The sequence below is a fragment of the Crinia signifera genome, chromosome 4, assembly GCF_055691185.1.
Source record: "Crinia signifera chromosome 4, ASM5569118v1, whole genome shotgun sequence".
Classification (NCBI taxonomy): domain Eukaryota; kingdom Metazoa; phylum Chordata; class Amphibia; order Anura; family Myobatrachidae; genus Crinia; species Crinia signifera.
Window position 1 is genome coordinate 71076959 of NC_139220.1, and position 23496 is coordinate 71100454.

At 42.9% G+C, this 23496-nt stretch overlaps 1 protein-coding gene across 3 annotated transcripts in view; it reads right to left on the reverse strand.

Moving 5' to 3' along the window:
* P4HA2 (prolyl 4-hydroxylase subunit alpha 2) overlaps positions 1-23496 on the reverse strand; it is a 100229-nt gene that overhangs the window by 24222 nt on the left and 52511 nt on the right. For all 3 annotated transcript variants that reach the window (XM_083181831.1, XM_083181830.1, XM_083181829.1), the window contains exons 5-8: positions 16352-16489; positions 14711-14950; positions 11975-12174; positions 8933-9109 (exon numbers count right to left, since the gene is read on the reverse strand). In XM_083181831.1, the coding sequence (XP_083037957.1) occupies positions 8933-9109; positions 11975-12174; positions 14711-14950; positions 16352-16489 (755 nt within the window). The remainder of the gene's footprint in view (positions 1-8932; positions 9110-11974; positions 12175-14710; positions 14951-16351; positions 16490-23496) is intronic.

Sequence of the window (23496 nt, forward strand, 5' to 3'; positions counted from 1 at the left end):
ACTAGACCAACTTTCATTTAACTAGTTGGTTAGATGGAATAAAAATATGGTACTGGATGGGAGAAGTTTTCTCAGAGAATCTGGAAATGGACAAAAACGGTCATTCAGACAAGGTTCTTGTTAGGAGCTGCTGCGCAGCACTCAGAGATTGTAGCTCCTGGCCATTGCTAGGAGTCTGGGATGCTGCATCTATTCCTCTGGTGGGGTCTGGCAGCTCTCGTCCAGGTTCCGGCAACAGAGACGCTGTGTTGTTGGCAGAAGTAGGGGGGAGCAGCTTCTGTCCAGGTTGCCTAGCAATGGGGACGCCAGAGGCGGACAGTGTTCCCCATTGCTAGATAGTTCATTAAAGCGGGAGCAGGGGGGCCTGCAGCACAGCAGTTGCACGCGGGTGTGGTATGGGGCTGACAGTCGGGATCCCGACTGCCGGTGTTCCAACAGGGTGGCGCTCACAAAGAAGCCCCTTTGGGGGCTCGCTGCAAGCGCCACGCTGCGGGCCCGGTGGCTCACCACAGGTTCTATTCTCCTTCTATGGGGGTTGTGGACCCCCACAAGGATGAATAGCCCCTGTGAGTTGGGATCCCCCTTGTCGGAGCACCGGCAGTCGGGATCCCGACGTCAGGATCCCCACTGTTGGAGAGTCATCCGGCACCCGCTGCATGCCAGTTACCATCATGATGTTGGGAGCTCAATGGTCACTGTTAAAACTACACCAGGTGCACAGGCCCAGTGCTGGTGATAGTTTCTCCTTGCTTGAATGAACTCTCCAGCTTGTGTGCTGTACTCCTCCTGTGTTATCTCAGGAGAGATGCAGTCTTGTGTTGCACTCCTGCCTGCAAACAGGTGTACTCATTCTGACAATATTTGTCTTGTATTTTCCTGGATTGTTGCTGCTATTACCCGGCTCCTTACAGACCCTTGAATATACCTAGTCTTACCCCTGCCGATACTAAATCTTGCATTGGATCACTAAACTCCCCTTCTGTATCTTCTTCCCCTATTGACCTTTCGCCTCTTTTGACAGGAACTCTGGTTATTTGGCACACTGGCATCTGTGGTCTAATTCCTAGTGGCATCCCAATACCAGTAGGCATATGTATCGGGGTGACTGTGCAGAAGAACCGCCATCAGTACTGCCTCGCTCTGTGACGTCCGCCATTCAAGCCTGCCTCACAGAATCTCCTCAGGTACGTTGTTTGGGAGCATAACAGTTTTGTAGTTGAATCTGTTTGATTTAAACAATTTGACTGAATGTTTTGCCCATTATCCTGGGTTTGTGAGAAAATTGCCGATTGTCATTTGCTTTGGTAAAGTACCAGATTTTCAGTCTAACCAATCAACTAGGTGGATGAAAGTTGGTCTTGTGTATGGCCAGCTTAATGCTTTGCCTGTGCATAGAGGAGATGGGATCGACAGAATAATCTAGAGCAGCTATTGTGAGATATTTATTTGGGATATGAGGCAAAAATGTTAGTAGGAACAAGCAGAACAAATAAGACCACACAGTTTTTCTTTTGCAACAAAATTTAAAGTTATGTTTAAACCCCATTACATATTTTGTTAGCTTTCATTGTGCATGAATATCCCTAGCTCCTTCATATAGATCGTTTTACCACATTACAGAATATAACAGTAAGTTTTGTTAGTGAAAATGGAGTGAGCAATTATTTTCTTGCCCAGTTTTGCACTAACGTGAACACACAACTTGTCTTGCCAAATCATTTCTTGGCTTCAGTTGTGTGGCCTCTGGTTCTGCATATGGTTTCGATTATGTACACCATTCACTATGGTGACTAAAAATACAGTGTGAATGCTAGGAGGATTCTTTTACCAAAAAAACAATACAGATGTGAAGAGCAATAAATAACTTTTAGCCTCTCTAACATAACTGTTCCAAAGTATGCTATTTTTCCAATTCACATAACAAATTGGTTCCGTAACAGTATTAAAATTAGTTCGCTTAATGAGGATACTTCATTTGTGATGTGAGAAAACTATTAATTTCACTAACCAAATCATCCCTGGAGCTGTTAGTCAAAATAGCGTCAGATACCACACATAACGTGTTTTGGAACGAGTGCCTTTGTCCGTTCCAAAACGCATTAAGCATGGTAACTGACGCTATTTGGACTCTTTATCCTGTGCAGGCCTGCTGCTTTGCTAAATGTTTCTTGAACTGACCCCTATTTCAGATCGGTGGTTGGACAAGGACTGCAAATACCTTGATGCCGTTTCAATGGTGTAACCTTCTCCCGTTACCTTACTGTATATTACTTTGAGTGCGTTTATTCTGTTTGCACATTATTAGCTGCACTTGGGATTAATTGCACACTCATCCAGGCACAAAATAATATCAAAAGGTACATTCCAAAAACACCAATTGTCCAGTATGATTAGCTGGTAGTGAAGCAATTATTTTCCATTATACAGTATATGTAATATACACACCACACAGATTGTGCCTGCTGGTACTGGTCAGCACATAATCAGATGTGCAACCAGCACATGTACAATAGTAATACTAAGAAGGATTGTTTTCTCTGCCAAATGGAATATTAAATTCCTGTTGAAAACTATTGGAAAAGTAGTTTTGCAGTTTTACTTCTACTTTTTCCTTATTATTATTTAATCTTCTTTATTGAGGTTTATTAACTTCCATAATCGGAAACAAATTCTCATGGTTTCCACTTTTACTCTTCTATAAAATCCTTCTATAGAAGTGACACTGTTAGGAAGAGTAGGTAACTTGTGACAGGTCAGTAGGTGTGCAGTGGCTGCCCCTGCTGGAGCTAAGGTTTTGTTCCTATGCCTGATAGATCATCTGGGTGCTGCACTCATACTGGGCTTTCAATGGACAGTTTACACGGAGTCTGCACCTTTCCTGTCTCGACCAATCTTAGGCGTGTGACCTTTTTCCTGCTTGCTGCATCAGAGGAAGGCAAACACATGGCACTTGCTTGCCCTGCCACAACTTTGTTGTGCCTTAAAATCAAAACAGTGGCAGGACATGGTGGGATATTTAGCTCTGCAGCAGCTGGAGAGCCAGATGTTACATACCCCTAAGCTATAGTGTCCAAACCAGATAAAATACTTGTTCTTCAATGGACTAACCTCTACTTAACATAAAACACAGCATAAGAGAAGAAATCTCAGAGCAGTGCATACATTTTTAACAGTCTGTATCACAATGAATATTTTAATTTTGTCTGAAAACAAGATTTTCTGCAGTAAAAAACCTCACTGTCCATTTGATTGTTAATTTCCCAAATAGAATACCATAGGTAAGAAGTCTCAACAAATTAATCGCTGATGTCAAACCATGGCATTGGCGATTTAGAAGAATAACCAATCACCTGTGCTCTCAGGAACTGCGACTAGCCTGAGGCTGTGTTCAGTCGTTCATTGTGTCTCCCTTGCAAGAGCTAAGAGTTCTGCAGCACTTCATGGTAGGGACTATCTTGCAGTAAGTCAGTGTGCAGCTGATTCTTGTCTCACCAGTAGCTCCACCCTCCCCCTCAGTGACAGACCCAGTCCAGACATGAAATACATGTGGCCAAGGCAGATATGGGGGAAACCAGTGACCCCCAGGTTTTAATATGGCCACTACATTTAGCAAGCCATGAATTAAAGCAGGGGACAGGAAACTTTTTTACCTTTTACCCCAAAATATATTTATATACGCCAATGTTTACCCCTTGATTTGAAATCAGATATTATTAATTAATTATCACAGCAAAATAGAGTTTTAATATTGCCCAGGAGGGTTAAGGATTACAGGGGAGTGGGAAGTGGAGGCAGAGACGAATACGCACTGCCACTGATTATGAAATGGCGCCAAACTAGCAAACTAGCTTATGCGGGTGCGGCGCTGTGCACGCAGGAGCTGCTGAGCTTCCTGGGAGTAATGGACAGTCGCGCTGCTGAGACACAGCCAGGCTTACATATAGATTCATATGCATGCCCGGCTGTGTCTCGGCAGCATGACTGTTCATCGCCCCATTTGGGGTAATTTACCCCAGTTCCCCAACCACAGAATTAAAGCACATTAATACCTCAAAAATACAAAATGCTTTATTTAAAGAGCTCCTAATTACATTTTATTATATGCAAACATACCTATTTCTCGACAGGATTTGAGATTTAACTTTAACCTTGTGTAATATACCTTTAAACGTCCTAAACAGTAGGGGTGACATTTAATAGTTTGAGATTCTTAGGAAGTTTGTGCGATTTTTATTCATGAAAATGTGCGAATTTGAGGACGTGTACGATTTTTTGCATTCACCTTTCAATTAAGTGGTCCCCCCCTCCAGAATTTATATGCCCATGCTGGAGCATGGGAGTCTCGCCGGTGAAGCTGGGCGGTGGCCACCGGGCTGATTAAATGTGTAAAAGTAGAATAAACTATTGGGTATTGTTGTGGAACAACAAGTCCCAGCAAGCCTGCACCGCATGCAGAGACTTGGAGAACCACAAGTATTAGCATGTGGGGCATTAAAGGACCCACTGGGACTTGTAGTTCCACAACAATACAAATAGTGAAATTAGAATGTAAACTCTCACGAGCAGGGACCTCTTACCTCATGTGCTTATTCTTTCTTACTTCAGTAGTCTTGGACTGCACCAAAGCATGCTGTTTGCTGCCACCTCGATACTTATGTTGCAGTAATCGGCTGATGTTCCTATAATCATTTACCCTGCATTTGTCCTGTATTATCTTCAACTGTAAGTCACTGTTTTCCTGTTTGATTATGTGTACTCTGTAATAGGGCGCTGCGGAACCCTTGTGGTGCCATATAAATAAAGGATAATAATAATAAAACAAAAACATACAATAAAAGTATAACTTTATTACATACATAGCCCATTCACACAGATACTACCTTAGACTGTAGGTAGGTATCCTCCGTCCAATGGTCCTGAAGAAAATAGAATGAGGGTACCTTTGGAAGGAAACCATACTTACGGGGGTCCTCCAGTGTAGATCACATCCTCTTCTGTCCAAGCAGCATCCAGGGGTCTTGGAAAATCAACAAACCGAACAACGTGAATACACAGAATAAGTTTGGAGAAGCCACAAGATGTGTGTTTACATCCTGTGGCTCCTCCTCCTCAAGAATATTGCTATTGGCCACCTAGCGACCAATCAGGAGTCGCTAGGCCGCCAATAGCACTATTCTGGAGGAGGAGCAGCAGGATGTAAACACACATCTCGCAGCTTCTCCAAACTTAGTCCATGGGCTCGCGTTGTTCGATTTGTTGTTTGTTTTAGATGAAAGCAGGACCGGCTCTTTGAGTCCAGGGCTGGTTATGCTCAGTAGGGGGGACCCCCAAGCAGTGTTCCCTCTAAGCTGTGCGCGCGCACAGGGCCGGCCCTAGGCATAGGCAGGCTAGGCAATTGCCTAGGGCAGCAGCCTATGCCTAGGGGCAGCATCATTACGTTCAGCAGTGGCGTATTTAGCATGCCGCAACCCCCGCGCTGGCTTGGAGGAGCCAGGACCGAAGGGGGTCTGCGAGGCGCTCTCCCTGACTTGCCTTCTCTCCTGCTTTGCAGGATAAGAGAGGGCGCTGGGGTCACGGAGCTGCGCTGATTTCTTCTGTCTCCAGTCCCTGCATGTCCTCTCAGGTCTGCTAGAGCTCACAGTGTCACACACTGGATTAAGGGATAGTCTGTAAACTATTTTCCACTTTACAAGTGTATTCAAACACTCTGGATTAGTGGCAAGTAGTTTGCAGACTGTCCCTTACTTCCAGCATGACTCGTGAGACTTTGTTTACAGGGTGGACTCTCTGGAGCCTAAGCAGCATGGAGCATAACGGGTGTTCCAGAGGGGGTGAGTGTCACACACAGTGTGTTACAGTGTGTGTGTGTATATCCCCTGTTAACTATGCAAAACACAGGTGTCATTTTTTCATCTGTATAGTTAGATATCTATATATTGATGCCTATATTTAATTTTTTATTTCATTTTTTTTTTTTATTTCCCTGTTTTGGCACTCAGAAGAGGGGGCGCTACAATTATTTTTGGGGGGAGCAAAATTTATAGTTACGCAACTGAGCTGGGGCTGGGCGACAATCCACTCTTTACATACTTTTCGCCACAGGCCCGCATACATAGCTCGCCGGATCACCACGGCCGCCTCCAGCTGCCCTGTTAATGATGTCAGGTGGAGCTTACTGTTTATCACGTCCGCCCGGCCAGACGCGGCACACCCCCACATGACGCATGCGGTGACGTGGGCAGCAGGCGGCTCAGTGCTCGCCGTCACATCTCACTCTGTCCCACCTTCTCCAGCCACCGCGGTGCGTGCTGGGAGTAGTGGAGGAGGGACAGTGAGCCACGCAGCAGCAAATTCTGTGTTATGGTGGCAGGTGCGACGCCACTGTCATCAGCGCCTGTATATACTATATATATATATATATATATATATATACAGTTGTACAGTATGTATATATATATATATATATATATATATATATATATATATATATATATATATATATATATATATATATATATGAACTGGCACTTCAGGGCTTAGGTAGAGCCAGAGTAACTTGCCCCGGTGCCTGCAGTTAGGAACTTTGCAGCTCCAAATGTATACTTCCAAGAAAAGGGCACTCAGGGACTCCAGATAGGTGAAACAAACGGACTGGTTTGACAACCTATGACTGAGCAATAAATCAGTCCGTTTGTTTCACCTATCTGGAGTCCCTGAGTGCCCTTTTCTTGGAAGTGTATATATATATATATATATATATATATATATATATACACAAGAAGACCTGCACTCTCACCCTCAAAGAAGTAGCCGCTGGGGTGCCGTAAATGTAGCTGAGTTCAGAAGGACCAAGCTATATATATACAGAGAACTTCCCAAATTGGGAAAAACAGCACTCACCAGACTTAAGCAAAGTGTTGATAAGGTTCAAAGTCCCGATAGTTTTAATAATGTACAGGCTTACCGACGTTTCGGTCCCTTAGGACCATTCTCAAGGCAGCAAGGTACAGTCAGAATATCAGCAGCAGTAGTAGATGCGAAAACAGGGACGGTCCCTGTTTTCGCATCTACTACTGCTGCTGATATTCTGACTGTACCTTGCTGCCTTGAGAATGGTCCTAAGGGACCGAAACGTCGGTAAGCCTGTACATTATTAAAACTATCGGGACTTTGAACCTTATCAACACTTTGCTTAAGTCTGGTGAGTGCTGTTTTTCCCAATTTGGGAAGTTCTCTGTATATGTGTATATATATATATATATATATATATATATATATCTCCTCTCACCACCCGCAGGTGGCACAGGCAGCACACAGGTAATAAAGTTACTCCGACAGGGCAATCTCTTGCAACATTTAAAATTTCATTAATTCGTCATCAGGCATAACACCAAATTAAAAACACTGACCTTATATCCCCATCACCCAGTGCACGTAATCCACACTTCCGACCAGGACTTCCCCACGTCATCAGTATACATCCACCTCTCGCCCCGTCACCATGGAGACGCAAGACGCCTCTCCATGGTGACGGAGCATTACGTAATAGGCATTACGGTATGTAATATGTGTAATGGGCATTACAATGTGTAATATTATCTGTAATGGGCATTACGGTGTGTAACATGTGTAATGGGCATTACGGCATGTGATATTATGTGTAATTGGCATTACAGTGTTTAGTATTATGTGTAATGGGCATTACGGTGTGTGGCTTATGTATAATGGGCATTACAGTTTTGGTATAATGTGTAATGGGCATTATGGTGTGTGGCATAATTTGTAATGAGCATTACGGTGTGTGTCATTATGTATAATGGGTACCACAGTGTTTGGTATAATGTGTAATGGGCATTACGGTGTGTGATTTTATGTGTAATATGCATTATGGTATGTGATACGTTTTCACGGCCCCACTCACCATTTCCACGTGAGGTGGAAATGGTGAGTGCGGGGGGGTCAGTTGAATATTTGGTGGTGGTATCATCTGCTAGGGGGCGCCAACAAAAATCTTGCCTAGGGCATCAAATTGGATAAGGCCGGCTCTGCGCGCGCACACAACTCGACGAGCGTGCGCACAGACATTACAACAGAGCGCACAAAGCAGCAGTGGTTCCTTTTTGCAGTTGTGGACTAAATTAATGTGTGTTTCACCCATTAACTATATTGTGTGCTGTGTTTTGAATGCTTAAATGTTTAATATCATTTTGAAGTAAAGTTAACACAAATGCTGAACGTCATTTTCCAGTTATATATAAGCGACGCACAAAAATGTAAAATTTCCTTCCAAAGTTGTATAGCCAATATTTTTTGCCACACACAGCCTTCGTAAAATTAGAGGGAACATTGCCCCCAAGCTGTTTTTTTTTCCTTTTACAATTTTTTTGGGACAGAACCATGCACAGATCGCACTGATCTGTGCATGGTTCTGTCAAAATCGCCCATCACAACCTGGTCTGTTTGTGTGGTGATTTTTAGTAACGTTTTCCCGAATGCTCATCCTTTGCGACTTGTATAGTTTTTAGTGGGAAAACATCTGGATCCTAATTGAAAAATTGCCACTTCAGAATGTAAAAATTAGTGGGAAAAAGTGTGATTTTTACTGCGATTCGCATCTTGTTAAGTTGGCATACTATTAAATGTCACCCTAGGTGTTTTTACAGTGTCTTTGATAGCCAATGGCTGTATCTCCCTAAAATGTTTATTCCAAATGGCAATGATGACAGTGGAGACAGATGGGTCAGATCAGTGCCTACTCCGCCAAGCACCCCAGCATGGATATGTTATCAATGTTATTAGAAATAAAATTAAATATCAGATCAATAATTGAATAACGTAACCAATCAGAAGTCATTAGAAGTACAAAAAATTATAATGAGGAAGGGGTGAATACCTTGAGGTGCAAGAAAACGCACTTGGACAAACTACTTACTTTGGGCTTCGCCAGCTCCTTAATCCGCTCTATTTCTTCATCAGATAAAACATCCAGATAGCGGACAATCCTTGGACTATCCCATTCATCTTCCTCCTTTACAGGACTCAGGAGTAGAAAAGGGTTCTTATTTCCATCATGATACCGACAGAAAAGTCTCTTCTGTCTCCGAGGAACCTGAAAAGCAGAATACAGAGAACGTCAGAAACAGTTTAAAAAAAAAGAAAATAACAAAAACAATTTCCTTTTTTGGGTAATGATCTTAGCAGTAGGTTAGACAAGACAGAGCTTTAATAAAAGCTATTTAAATGCTTGGTACAGTTCAATTAGAGATATCTTAAAGTAATAGAGGAGAACACGCAGGTGATAAGGTTGTGATCAGAGCGGGAAAGGAGTGCTAATGAACCGGAGCATATGTTAGTAAATACAAAATCAAGGCAGTGCCCAAGGCAGTTCACTAGGAGAGGCGGAGAGAGAAGTCTGGTTGCGTACGGAGAATGTGCAATATCAATATAGACGTTGAAGAAACCTGAGATGATAGTGGGAAAGTTAGAGAAGACGTAACAAAGGAGGAAAAATGTTCAAAATTTGTCGATCACAGCAACATACAGAAAGAATGCGGTTCAGTATGATTTCTTGACATTCAAAATACTGACGGTCAAATTATGCACAACATTAACAGACAGGCAAAGGGAGTGATTCACTAACACTCGGAATGGGATGTGGATTCTGCTGGGCGGCATCTCATCGCAGCTTACTGAGAAACTGAATCAGAGCCAAAATACTGACATATGCAAAATGCTGCCATGGTCCAAATGTGACATTTTAAAATGTCAACATGGCTTTTTGGGTGTCTATGTCGACACAAGTGTACCGCTGTGCTCACCATGCTTCGGGCACATTATTATATACATATATGCCCACTTGGATCGTGAAGTAAGAACAAGCCAGTTTCAAATAAGAAAAAAATCATGGAAAAAATCCGTGTGGACTTTTTGACACGTCAACATTTTAAATGTCAGTATTTGGACCATGTCAGCATTTTGACCATGTCAGCATAATGAATGTTGGCATTTCGAATATGTCAAAATTTTGACTGTCACTTGTTGTTGGTATTTTGACTGTCAGTAAATTGACTGTATCCCAAGAGAATGTATTGAAAATCCTTATAGAACATACATCTAAAGATGTTAATGTAAGCGATTGGTAGGAATGTGCAATATTATAATAGTAATAGTCCAACCCAACCTTCTGTATCGTTTCCAGACCTGGAGGTGTGGGTGAAGTAGAGAGCACCGTGTGAAAGTGCTGCAGGGTGAGAGTGTCTGAGCCATGTTTTGGTTATTGCCAGAAGGCTGAGCTTGTTTGAGATAAAGAGGCCATTTATTCGTTACAAACAGAGCACACATTGCATGAGGCACATTTCAGTGATTTAGGGCCTGATACAAGACACATGATGATTAGGAGAATACCTGGATTTCTATTCTGTTATGGATCAGCTGTACATTATGTGTGTGGTAGTAATAAGAGCACAGGGGATTATAGAGGGGACAGTTTGCAGAGGGCTGAGATGTTCTAGCATCACCACAATGATGAAGAGAGGAGCAGTGTGCCATTGATCATCAGAGCAAGGTATCTGTTTTAGCTCACGGACCATAGACGTGTAAGCAAAAAACACAGCCAGATGTACATACGGTACTTGTTTCCTAGCATGGCGCCCATCGCATCGTATACCATAAGCCTTACAATGGTATGCGCTGCGCGATGGCACCCGATCTTATACAATTCAAAATCGTATACCATCGCATTGTATGCCATTGTATGCCATATACAATGGTATACGATTTCAAATTGTATAACCACCCTAATGGGTGTTTTTAATGTTACATGGCCCCTATAAGATTATTAATTCTATAAGCACCATAATGGGTGCTTACAATGTTAAAAGTACCCCCACGCCACCCCCAGTATTAACGCCAACCCGAAGCATGGCGAGCGCAGCGGTACACGTCCTCCGACCTTTTCATACCCCCACTCTCCACGTCAGCATGGAGTTGATTTTAGATAGTATGGTGAGCGCAGCGAGCCACCGAGCACGAAGCGTGGCAAGCCCGCGAGGGGACGCGGAATACATGTAAAGTAATACGCGTCGCCACACTATCTAAAGTCAACTCCATGCCGACGTGGATAGTGGGGGTATGAAAAGGTCGGAGGACGCGAACCGCCGCCCCTCGCGGACTCGCTGTGCTCACCACGCTTCGGGTTGGCGTTCATAGTGGGGGTCGCGTGGGGGTGCATTTAACATTGTAAGCACCCATTAGGGTGCTTATACAATACAAAATCGTATAGGGGGGCCAAAATCGCATCGCATGCGGCTATATGGCATGCGATGCGATACAATGCATAAGATGCCATACGATTGAAAATCGTGGGCTCCGTGCTAGGAAACAAGTACCGTACATACTATATTGGCAAGAAATTCCACTGTGTACTCTTTGGCCCTTATTCCGGTTCACTCGCAAAGGCAAATTCCTTCTCAAATGGACAAAACCATGTTCACTGCAGGGGGGGGGGGGGGGGGGGGCAATTTTAACTTGTGCAGAGAGAATTAGATTTGGGTGGGGTTTTACTTCAAAGTGAGATCTATATTGCAGTGTAGAAATAAAGCAGTCAGTATTTTCCCTGCACAGAAACAAAATAACTCACCCAAATCTAAATCTCACTGCAAAATGTCCCATCCCCCCACCACAGTGCACATGGTTTTGTCCATTTGAGAGGGTGTTTGCCTTTGTGAGTGAACCAGAATAAGGGCCTTTGTCCATTAACACCCAATCTTATTCTGAGCTGTAAATCACCATGAAATATTTAGGCAATAAATAAACAAATATTAATAGGTATTAATGCAATGCATGCTAGCACAAAGATAATGTGTTGCAGTGAGGTTAAACCCCTATAATCGGTGTATCCTGCAGTGATGTTAAACCCATATAAATCGGTGTGTCCAACACATTATAACACATAAAAGTATCTAACATTAAGTACCAATTTGATTCCCTCTCCACGACACAAGGCTTCATAGGTATCACGTTCCGGCAAGTAGTCCAGGGGTCTGTCATAGACGCCAGAATGAGGCTTTGCAGGCTCTTTGTCAGATGTCTTGTTGAGTTCCTCTTCAGCTCGCTCTTTCTCCAGCAATTTCTCGAAGTATCTCATGTTAGCTCCAGCACGCTCATGACTGGAATCTTCAAGAAATAACGGGAACAACAGTGAGATACAATACAATGTGTTACCATACTAGTAATACTGAGCTTTCTTATTACGCTGGTCACTCAGGTTGTTATATAACATGAAGCATTGTGGAATCTAGAGCCCATCAAGCAATTTAACAATTTTTGGAGTGAGAATATGCGTAGCAGCTTTTGAGCCAGGAATCCTTAAATTAACACCTCCCAGAATAGAGTACCGCGCACTCTACCATCACCACCCTGTAGGGCCATTGCCAAGAGCAGTCAGCTAGAATCTGCTTGGCAGAGAGGTGGCAGGAAAATAGCACTGAGAATTGTTCCCTGTAACATTATACACACTAGACACTGCTTTTGGTTACTCTTCACACTGTGGCCCTCATTCAGGTTGACCCACAAATTCGCAGCTTTGCGGGTCATGTAAACGCCACCTGCACGAAGGTCTGCCTGCATGCAGATTGCAGCCGGGGGCAAAATCATTTGATGGTCGCCGACCATTGAATGATTTTGGAAGCGCTCACAGATGGAAGACACCTCTCTGGTGTCTTACATCTGCAAGTGCCCTGTGTGATGTCAGCTGCCCGCCCCCCAGAACTGCATCATTGGCGAATTTCCATGGGAACGCCCATAAAACGCTGGGTGCTCCCATGGGCGCGATGGTCCACCTCCCGACCCGCACTGCCATGTGTGAGTGGCCGGCGAATAATCAGTTTGCCATGCCCGCTCGCACACAGAGGCTGCACATGCTCCCCTGTGCGATTCAATTAGAATGACTCCCTGTATGTACACATAGGCTGTAATAAAGTTGATGTTGTGGAGTAATATTCCAACAGCCCTGTGTGCGCTTATCTGGCCCTTATTCTTATGTATAAATCCAGAAAGCAAGAGATTTCTTACATACGTCTCACTCTACGGTGATGCTGGATCCCTCCATTCTAGAACTGGATATGGATCAGTGGATAGACAGCAACTAGGTCGACAAGCATTAGATCGACACCACTTCACTTGAATGAAGGTCGACATGACTGAAGGGCGACATGTCATTAGGTTGACACAAGAATTGGCTCTACGTGGGAAAGGTCGACATGAGGTTTTTCACTTTTATTTCACAGCGACATGGACACCGATACGCTCGCCATGCTTCAGGCATGGTTTTATTTACCCACCGCGATCTAATGGATGGTAGGGCACCGCCTGTCAGCACGTCGGCTACAAAAAAAAAAAGTGAAAAAAACCCATGTTGACCTAATGCTTGTGTGGAAACAACCTTCAGTCATGTCGACATAATTCTTGTCGACCTAGTGACCGTATCCCCCAGAACGCTACATATTATCAATCTGTACAGAGCCACACCTGAAGGGAGGGCAACATGGATGGAATTATACCATACTGTATATGCGTTGTGCTATTACAGCTAACAGACCATTAACACATATCTGGCCCTGGCAGATCATACCGGTGATTGAGGTTAGACCGTTGGAGTGCATGTTATCTACTTAAAAAAGCGTTTAGAAAGGTCCCAACGTTCTATTATAAAAGCCGTTTGATACATATGCGTATTAGTTAATCACTGTCACAAACCGGTCTTGTTGCGACATGATGTGCCTGTGTGCAACCTGTCCGCAGGCACGTAAGCACCAATGAGATTCTATGGATTGCAGGTTCTTGTGCAGTCAGCGGCAAATATGAGCAAGGACTCAACTGCATGTTATGAGGCTGAGTAAACCTATACTTCTAAACTGGCCACACTTGTCACGTTGTTCTTGGTTTCTCCATGTAGTCACATGATATCTGAAGAGTCTGTATGCACCTTCAGCCATGTTTTATATCATGACTAAAGGGGCATACACATGTAAGCAATTTTGCTAAGCAATTTTTCTGGTGTCAAGATCTCCCATGGAGAGCACATACACACGCAGAGATTTGTCCTAAGCAACTTTGCTAAGCAATTTTGATACGCAATTTTACTTAAGCAAAAAAAGGCCGAGTAGTGGTTCAGAATGAGAGATTGCGATCAGTATCTCTCATTCTGTACACACAGACAGATTTGCAGTCATTTGCTAAGCAATTTGACTAGATTGTGACTGCATGCACTGACTTAGTTAGCAAGAGATATTAAATCTCTCGGAGCATACACACAGAGAGATCTGTGCTTACTTTCTAAGCAATCTAGTCAGATTGCTTAGAAAATAGCACAAATTTGCTCCGCGTGTACACCCCTTAAGGGTGCAAACATAACTAGTCGGACAGCAGCGCCATCTTTTTTGTCTTTTCAGCAGATATTTTAGACAGAGGAGTTTATATACACAGAAATCAGCACTCTGATAGGGACTTCCAAATGGAAGGGGGAAATTTATCAAAGCTTGGAAAGAGATAAAATACCAACCAATCAACTCCTGTTATATATTTAAACGCAGGGTGTAATATAGCAGTTAGAAGCTGATCTCTTCAAGTTTTAATAAATCTCCCTTAGAAAATGAAGGCACAGCTAATAACTCATGCATACCAGTGGGCAGAAAGCCGATGGTGCCCTTACCTAGAACTAGTAGTCTTCTGGTAAGCTCCACTGCCCTATGGATGTCTCCGAGCTGGAACACTGTGTAACTGAGGTAGTCTAGAACATCCACTTTGGAAATGATGGCTTCTTCCCCTTCATCCAGCAGTTTTAGTGCCTGCTGCATCCACAGAACAGTATGGTAATTGTCACCATCGTTGTAGGCTATTTTTCCCATACCAAAGCAATCATCGGCAGATAAAGATGCAACATATTTAGTTCCTAAAATATTGAATGGATAATATCAATAACAGAATTTTAGATTCTGCAATTATACAAATGCATTTTGTTCAACCACATGCACAGAGAACCAGGAACTATATAACTGATATTCTAGAAGCAGACGGTCTTTTGACCAATAGCTAAAAAACCTACCACTATGTTTTAAATTGTAGAAGAAAAGCAGAGTATCTGGAGGAAAACATTGCAGCCTTGAGCACGTGCATTAGAGAGGCATCCTCATGCATCTAGCCTCAATACACCATGTAGCGTGAGATGGCTGTCATGAGTGGGCAGGTCTCATGCAACTCTAAGGACAGGAACCTTTTTTTGCTTAAAATGCATATAACTCACAATCCAATGTGACTAGGACACGAGGAGACTGTGCAAGTTATTTTGATTTATGACGCTTGTATACTGTGTGTGACTGTATAGGGACCAGAACAAAACTTGCAGATGCTACTTTGTGGTATTTTGTGTATAGATCCAGGGACTCCATTGCACACATATATACAAATGTCACATGCAGCAGTCTGCTTGTGCATCCTAGTCACATTGCGGTGCAATTATAGTAAGCTGCATTTTCTGCAAAGGTGGCAACACTGGAAGATTATTACATGTCTTGCCTGCTTAGTGCGGCAGCAACAAAGATTTATGAGGACACAGAGGCATGGATATTCTTTTTTTTTTATTGACAGTTAATCGTAAAAATACAATGATACATGTCTGAGACACATACAATAATTTGTTGTCCTTGATGCAATTATCATAGAAATTATGTTTTGGTACACTATCTATGTGTAACATAGGGCCTTATTCTAGTACACTCTTTTTGACAAAATCCTTCTTAGATGGACAAAACCATGTGCACTGCAGGGGGCAGATGTAAAATGTGCAGAGAGAATTACATTTTGGGTGAGTTATTTTGTTTCTGTGCAGGGTAAATACTGGCTGCTTTATTTTTACACTGCAATATAGATCTCACTTTAAAGTAAAACCCCAGACAAATCTAATTCTCTCTGCACATGTTACATCTGCCCCCCTGTAGTGCACATGGTTTTGTCCATCTAAGAAGGATTTTGTCAGAAAGAGTGAACTAGAATAACCCCCATAGAACCATAAACATACCTCAGGAATAACACATAAAATATACACACAACAGGTTTTTTACACAAGAAAACAAAACAGAGGAGACCTTCATAAATTGTAAAAGAATTACGTTAAACAAAGGTAGTTAGTCAGACATGTCAAACAGTTCAATGTTATACCAAGTGGCAAGCTGAAAGCATTTGCAAAGTGCATCTTTAAGGTACTGAGAGTGTATGTATATAGGAGAGCCACGTTTCAAAAAAACGAACCATCAGTTTGTCGTGTTATAATTTAAGCATTGTAAATTGCACTAACCTGGTAATTTTCCTTTTGCTATGACATCTGGATCGAGCCTGTAGGTGTCTTGGAGACGCATTAATGCTTTGGCCGCTCCAGTTTCATCTTCTTCACCTGGAAAGAATTCCCTCTGTATAGTGAGGTTTGCAATAAAGCCTAAACACAAGCAGAAACATACTGGATGAGTCACAGGTAAGGACAACATGGCTTATTATATGGTCTGTATAATGACTGAACTACAGATGTAATAGGACAAGACATAAAGGAAACAGGTCTAATAGATAACAGTGCCCCAGAGACTGACTGTCTCACTGCCAGATATCCAACACTACAGAGACCTTATGTTAGACAGATGTAAAGCCGTGTGTACGTGGGATTACTGTAGACGTCCTGTACTCAAAGCCATACTGGTGTTTTTCAAACATCAAAGAGTCTAGTTGTCAGTGATCTTAGTTTCCTCTCCTTAATTCTAGCTCACGGTCACCTTCATCAGGACCTCGTCATAGTACTTAGGAGTAACTGCAGTGCTCTAAGCCCACAGGGAAACCTCATACCCCGTTCATAGCTATGTGCAGCTGAAAGCATGTAATAACTTTTTGCCCAACAGTAAAGTATATATATATATATAAAAAAAAAATATTTCATTACCATGAAATAAAATGAGGTTAATTACGTCAAAGATTAGGTCAGCTGGTGGCCCCTTTAGTTATTGGCAGCTGATGTATTTCAATATATACTGTGTGTAAGTGTTCTATTGTTGTATATGTTTGCAGTTGCTTTAAGGCAGGTTAAGATGTGTGCATTCCAACTTTTTGGAGAGTAAAAAATGGTCAAATGTGGGTCCCTATGGCTCTGCAGAAATAGGATTACTTATCACAGGAAGATGATGTGTAAATGTAACGGTAAAGGGGGCCATACATCTGCCTGCTAAATACCCCAACCGCGATCTGTGGGGGATTGAGGATATTTACCACTTAAAAAAGACCAGATTCTGCAATCCCCGTCAGGGTCGGGAATAAGGATTTTTTTGCAAGTGTAATCTTCCTTATACAAATGTATTTATACCAATACCAACACTTGCACAGACATCATTTCCAACGGTAGCACCACCAACAACTGTATTATATCCTCTAGCATATATTGGGGCATATGTAATAGCATCCAAGTTCCCCGGAGGTGCGGGATGCAGTTTTAGTTGAGGAATCATCTCAAGAGCTTCCATTGTATACTTGGAAAGTAATAGACGCTGCTAAAGAAAACATCCATGTCTGAGCACGTCTAGAAGTTCAGTATAAAATGAAGTTGTACAACTTGCTTATAGCATAAAAGGAAGCATTATTCTACACAATGTACAGTACCCGAGGACATAAATGCATTTCGGCTTCTTGTACAGAGCGCACTGCACCAACAAGCCTCTTTACCACATTCAGGGGTGAATTTATGAAGCTTGGAGAAGTGTTATCTATCCCCATAAAGAACGTTATGAGCAAGGTGATAATGGTTCAGCCAATCAGCTCTTACCTGTCAATTTACATATTGTAGCTGATTGGCTGAACCATTATCACCTTGCTCATAACGTTCTTTATGGGGATAGATAACACTTCTCCAAGCTTCATAAATTCACCCCTCATTTAGTCACTGTTAATATTTCTATAAAATTCTCAGCAAATTTGCAAAGAGTAAAGTCACCTGTTTTTGTTTATTTCAATGAATAATAAATTTCCCTTTTTTGTCATTTTCTATTTTTAGATATGTTTTCTCTGGTACTCCCAGTAAATGGCTGGTTACTACCCCCAAACCCAGATTTCCTGTCAATCAACTTGCGTACAGCTAGCAATTAAAAAAAAGACTCTGTATTTTATTGCAGGACAGCGTCACACATGCGTATTTTGAGCAGTGCACATGCGTAGTCATTTAATAATCGGCTGGCCTGCAAATTCTCAGCCGTGCGATCAGGTCTAAATAATGTACCAGTGGAGTATCCCAGGGATCTGTACTTAGACCAGAGCTCTTTAATATTTTTTCATGTTGACATTTCAAATGGCACTGAAGAGAAAATAGGCCTCTTTGCAGATGACACAAAAATATGCAACATGGTAGTCACACCAGGAGGTGATATACAAATGGTGCATACTCAACATCACAAAAAAAAAAACTTACCCAGAAAGACTAAAAGATCTTAATATGTATAGTATTAGCAGAAAATATAAAGTGGGGACATGATAGAAACTTTCAAATGTACCAGAGGTTTTATCAAAGTACAGGAGGGAAACATTCTTCAAAGCAAGAAAAGTAATACCCCTTTCACACTCGCAGAACCAGGTCATACCCAGGAATGTGTTCCCGGATGCTTCCGGGACACGACCCGGCAAGGTGCCGATTTATGTTTTAGCTGGTGGGTGCTCAAGCCTGTTGAAAGACTCAACAAGCAAATACAGTGGCCCGGCATTGGGACTCTGAAGTTACGGGCACGTGGGTGCTCATTAATTCCTGTGGGTGCTCATTAATTCCTGTGGGTGCTCGGGCCCTTGAGCACCCACAGAAGCGGCGCCTATGCTACCCGGGAATATACCCTTTCACACTGCAGACCTGGGATCGAACCGGGACAGCCCCATTCACACTGATCCTGGGAAATCCCTGCAAATACATATTTTTGTCATTAGAAATCCTGGGCTCTGAAAGATGACATCAGCATTTGTGAGCCCAAGAAAGCTCCAATCAGCAGCTATTTTAAAGTCCCGTGTACCCGATCCCGGGTACGGGACCATTTACACTGACCGCACCCCGTGTCAGGACCTGGGTAGAAATCCAGGAATGCTCATCCCGGGATATTCTTTCAAGACCCTTTCAAACTGAGCTAAATCCCGGGTTGATGTGCGTTCATGTGCAAAAACCCGGGATATTTTTGCAAGTGTGAAAGGGGTATAATAGAACTTGAGGACATGCACTAAAACTGGGGGAAGGTAAATTCAGGGGTAATTGAAGGAAAAATATCACTTCACAAAAAGGGTAGTGGATAAGTGGATAAGCATCCCAGCAGAGGTGATAGAGGAAAGACAGTAGAGAAATTTAAAGATACTTGGTATAGGCATATGAATACCGTTACAAAGACCTAAAGGATCAAATAGGGGCATAGTAGATTGTCCAAGTGGTTCTTATCTGCCATAAAATGTTTCTATGTTCTAACTTTTTTATCATTTGTTTTGCATTTTTTTTGATTCCTTAATGATAAAATGAAATTTATACCTTTTACATTATTTTACTTCTTTTTCTTTGAACCCTTTAACTGCCAATATCTGTGAGATGTGCAAAATATCCACTAAAAATGCCAGCATCGCTCACATCTTATATAAATTCAAATAAAAAAAGTGTTGTAAAAAGAAGATTATATTTCCTATATAAAGGTTAACATTACAGGCCATTATGATGAATAAAAATGTTTTCTTGGCAATATTCACACCTATTTTAACAAATTCGCTTGGCGTTTAAAAAGTTAAATGCACAAATCATCCATTTGACACCTTTTAAAAGTACTTTCCTTCTGCCCACTAAAAGTCTTTTATATGGTCCTATGAACGAAGGGGCCCGAAAAGGTCCCCACACTCCATCATGCTCTTTTACTTTCTTTTAATCTTCTTTTTTGTATAAAATGTGCCCGACCTTGCTGCGTGTGAATTGCCATTTCTAATTGTATTGTGCGAATCTCAGGGTCTGCACATAAATGTGCAGTGTGCGAGTTTAACTAGGCAAGTTTGCCTTCTGCAAAATCACTCCCCTAATTGACTTTCCAGCATAACCAGGGCCGGCCTTAGGCATAGGCCAACTAGGCAATTGCCTAGGGCATTTGGAATGCCTAGGGGCATCAGCAGCTTCTGCTGATTAAAATGATATGCAGCATGCCTATATTCTGTGTGTGAGTGAGGCCAATCCCCTTCCCAGCAATAACACACCCCTGTTTGGGCTGTGCACAGAATGTGTGCACTGTTTCTATTTAAAATATTGCGGGTAGGAGCACCAAAATGATGACTGCTATGATGAGGGTTGATGGTGTTGGGAAAGGGGAGCAGGGTCAGAGGCAGAACTAGTGGCGGTGCTAAGGGGCGCCAGCCAAAATCTTGCCTAGGGTGTCATTTAGGCTAGGGCCGGCTCTGAGCATAACTTGCACTCCCTAAAAGGAGGTATGTCCTTCTTTCAGTATTTAGAATTGTTCATCACTGTACTGATTACATAATCTACAAATGACCACAATGATTCGCTCCCCAATGCCAGCAATGGGGACCCAGCAACAGTCTTTCTAGATTCAGCAAAGCATTCCATCGTGAAAGTGTAATACACAGCTTGGCCATTGTGCATGACACAGCAGCCTGTCACTAAATCAGTTAGACTGCCAGCAACAATGAAGGACAGGATGATGCTGGATCTTACCGGGGAGGTGAGTAATGTTAAATACCAAACAGAATATCTGTTAGCATTACTGCGATATGAAACAAAAATATGCAGCTGGTAACGTTTGTTATTAAATGGGGCCCAATAATATAAATTGTATCAATATGTAAATTGTACAATGTTACAATGTTTTGTTTTGGGAACCCATTTTAGAGCGGTCCCAGAAAAATGGCTAAATGGCACTGCATGCAGAACAATAGCACTAAGAAACCTGGGGCAGGAGCGTTCCTTTAAATAAAACAAAAAAGTGAAAATTATCCATTGAGATTGCACATGAGTAAAAGGAGAGCATTTGAATCCGATTTCAATGTTCAACATTGAGAGATCAGCTTTCATTAAACTGGCGGCGCTATAAATCTGGAATGGAAATGTCAGGTAATAGTCTTGTGGTAAAGTGGCAGATGCAGGATGATTCCAGTACATCCTCTCCAGAACATGAGGTAACATTTGGCTGATACAATGCTCTGCGAACAGCTACAACAGACTGGAGCTGAAGAGAAAACATGCCCTGTGTCTATGTGAAAGTAATTACTGCCGACCGTACTGTAGAACTACAGCACTGTGACACACAAGGTCAGCCAAAGGGAGCTGAGACATGTATACTTGGCTAGAAATACCTGAAGCTCAGAAACCGCACAGTTCCCTGTAAATGTTATGAGAGTTTCCATTTACAGTCCCAAACACAAGGCATGCTAGAGTTTCTTTTTGGGTAGAATTGTTATAAAACATCCATAAGGAAACTTCCCTTTAAGTGTTGTTGTTCATATCCGCAATCCCTTTAGCTGCGGCTACATTTGTACAATGCAGTACAATACAAGCTCTGGCAAATATTCTATGACAATGGGCACTTCTGTATGTGCGTCTCATTTCGCTATTTAAAACACATAGGGGCTATGGGGAAAGAGTGAGCATACAGTCACTGTACTATCCGTAGCAGGCCAGACTCGAGCTACGAGCCGGTTATCAAAATGGCTACTAAGCGTGAGCCAGGGCTTTGTGGAAGCCCACATCTATGAAGCGAGCAACAGCATAGGTTTTACATGTCTAAGGGGAATGTTGAAGATGCGTCTCATTACGCTAGTTAAAAACACACAGGGGCTGCTGACAAAGACACCGACACTGCAATGATCAACTCGCAGATCCAGTCTCCTAACCGCACCGATGTCCAGGATTGGACGCACCTGCTGTGCAATAGGGAGCTGAGCAGGTGGTAGATGCTGACCCACTTGAGCGCAGGATTGTCACCTCCCTGAGTCTCGCACTGTCGCCCTGGCTGCAGAGAAATCCAGAAGCCCCTGCAAGCTGGGTGGACAATTGGAGGGGACCCCACCCATGGTTGCTTGCTGCTTCCGCTGTCACAAACTAGTAGTAGTCTGCTCAGAAAGTCAAGAGTCTCCTCTTTCACATGGTACCAGTCTCGAGTCTCTAGGACACCTAGAACTGGAGGTATCAGGGTACAAAATGGACACATTTTCACCATAGAGTTAATTCAGACCCACCATGGGTTCTAATGCTTGCCATTACTGTGGGGAGGTGACTGTGAGCAATCCTGGCTCAGCTCATGCCAGGAGCTCAGCTCTCTGTTGCACAGCAGATGCACCCAAACCTGGACACCGGTGCGGGTAGGAGATCAGAGCTGCGGGTTGATCATTGCAGTGTCTGTGCCTTTGTCAGCAGCCCCTGTGTGTTTTAACTAGCTTAATGAGATGCACCTTAGACATGTAAAACCTCCATAGAAGTGGTCTTCCACACTTTGTAGCCATTTTGTTAACCCGTTTGGTGCTCGAGTCTGGTCTGCTCATACTGTACAGGTATGTCATTCATACTGTAGCTTAATTCTGTGTTTAACGAGTGTATTGTAATGAGACACATGTACAGCAGGGATCCTACACAAGTGTAAACTATGCAGTCTTTGGGCTCCCATGAAGCCCTGGTTAAAACGGGTATGGTATAGGGGTTCAACAGTCGACATCCCGACATTCATTATCCCGACTGGCCGGGCCCAGACAGCATGGCGAGCGCAACAAAGACCCTTGCGGGCTCGCTGCGCTCGCCACGCTGCGGGCACGGTGGCTCGCTACACGAGACACCTATTCTATTGTCCCTCTATGGGGGTCGTGGACCCCCACGAGGGAAAATAGACATCGGCCGTCTGGAACCCGGCTGTCGGTGTTTTCACAGTCGGGATTCCGACGTCCGATGAATGCGTGTCGGAATCCCGACTGTCGGGACCCTGTCCGGCAACCGTTGAAACCTGGTAGCCATTTTGTTAACCCGAGTCTGGCCTGCTACAGTACGTTCTTCGATCATACTGTAAATGCTCACTTATCTCCATAGCCTGTTATAAATTGCGTAATGAGATGCACGACTATGCAATAGTATTTTCTGAGAATAATGTCTATTTAACAGTATTGTACAATAAAGTAGTTCTTGCACTATAGTGCATCTCAATGGATACTTCACGCATGTGCAATGTGGATTGTTTCGCTATAGCATTGCATTAGATATCTGACGCATGCACAGTGGTGATTTTAAAAAGCGACATCTGGTGGATGATTGCTGGTATTGCACTCATTATTATTATAATTTTATTTATAAGGCGCCACAAGTGTTTCGCAGCGCCGTACAAAGGAACAATACAGGGAGACAAAGCTTGGCATAAAATTGAATAAATAACACAAATACAGTACAAATAAAGAGCGACACAGATCAATACA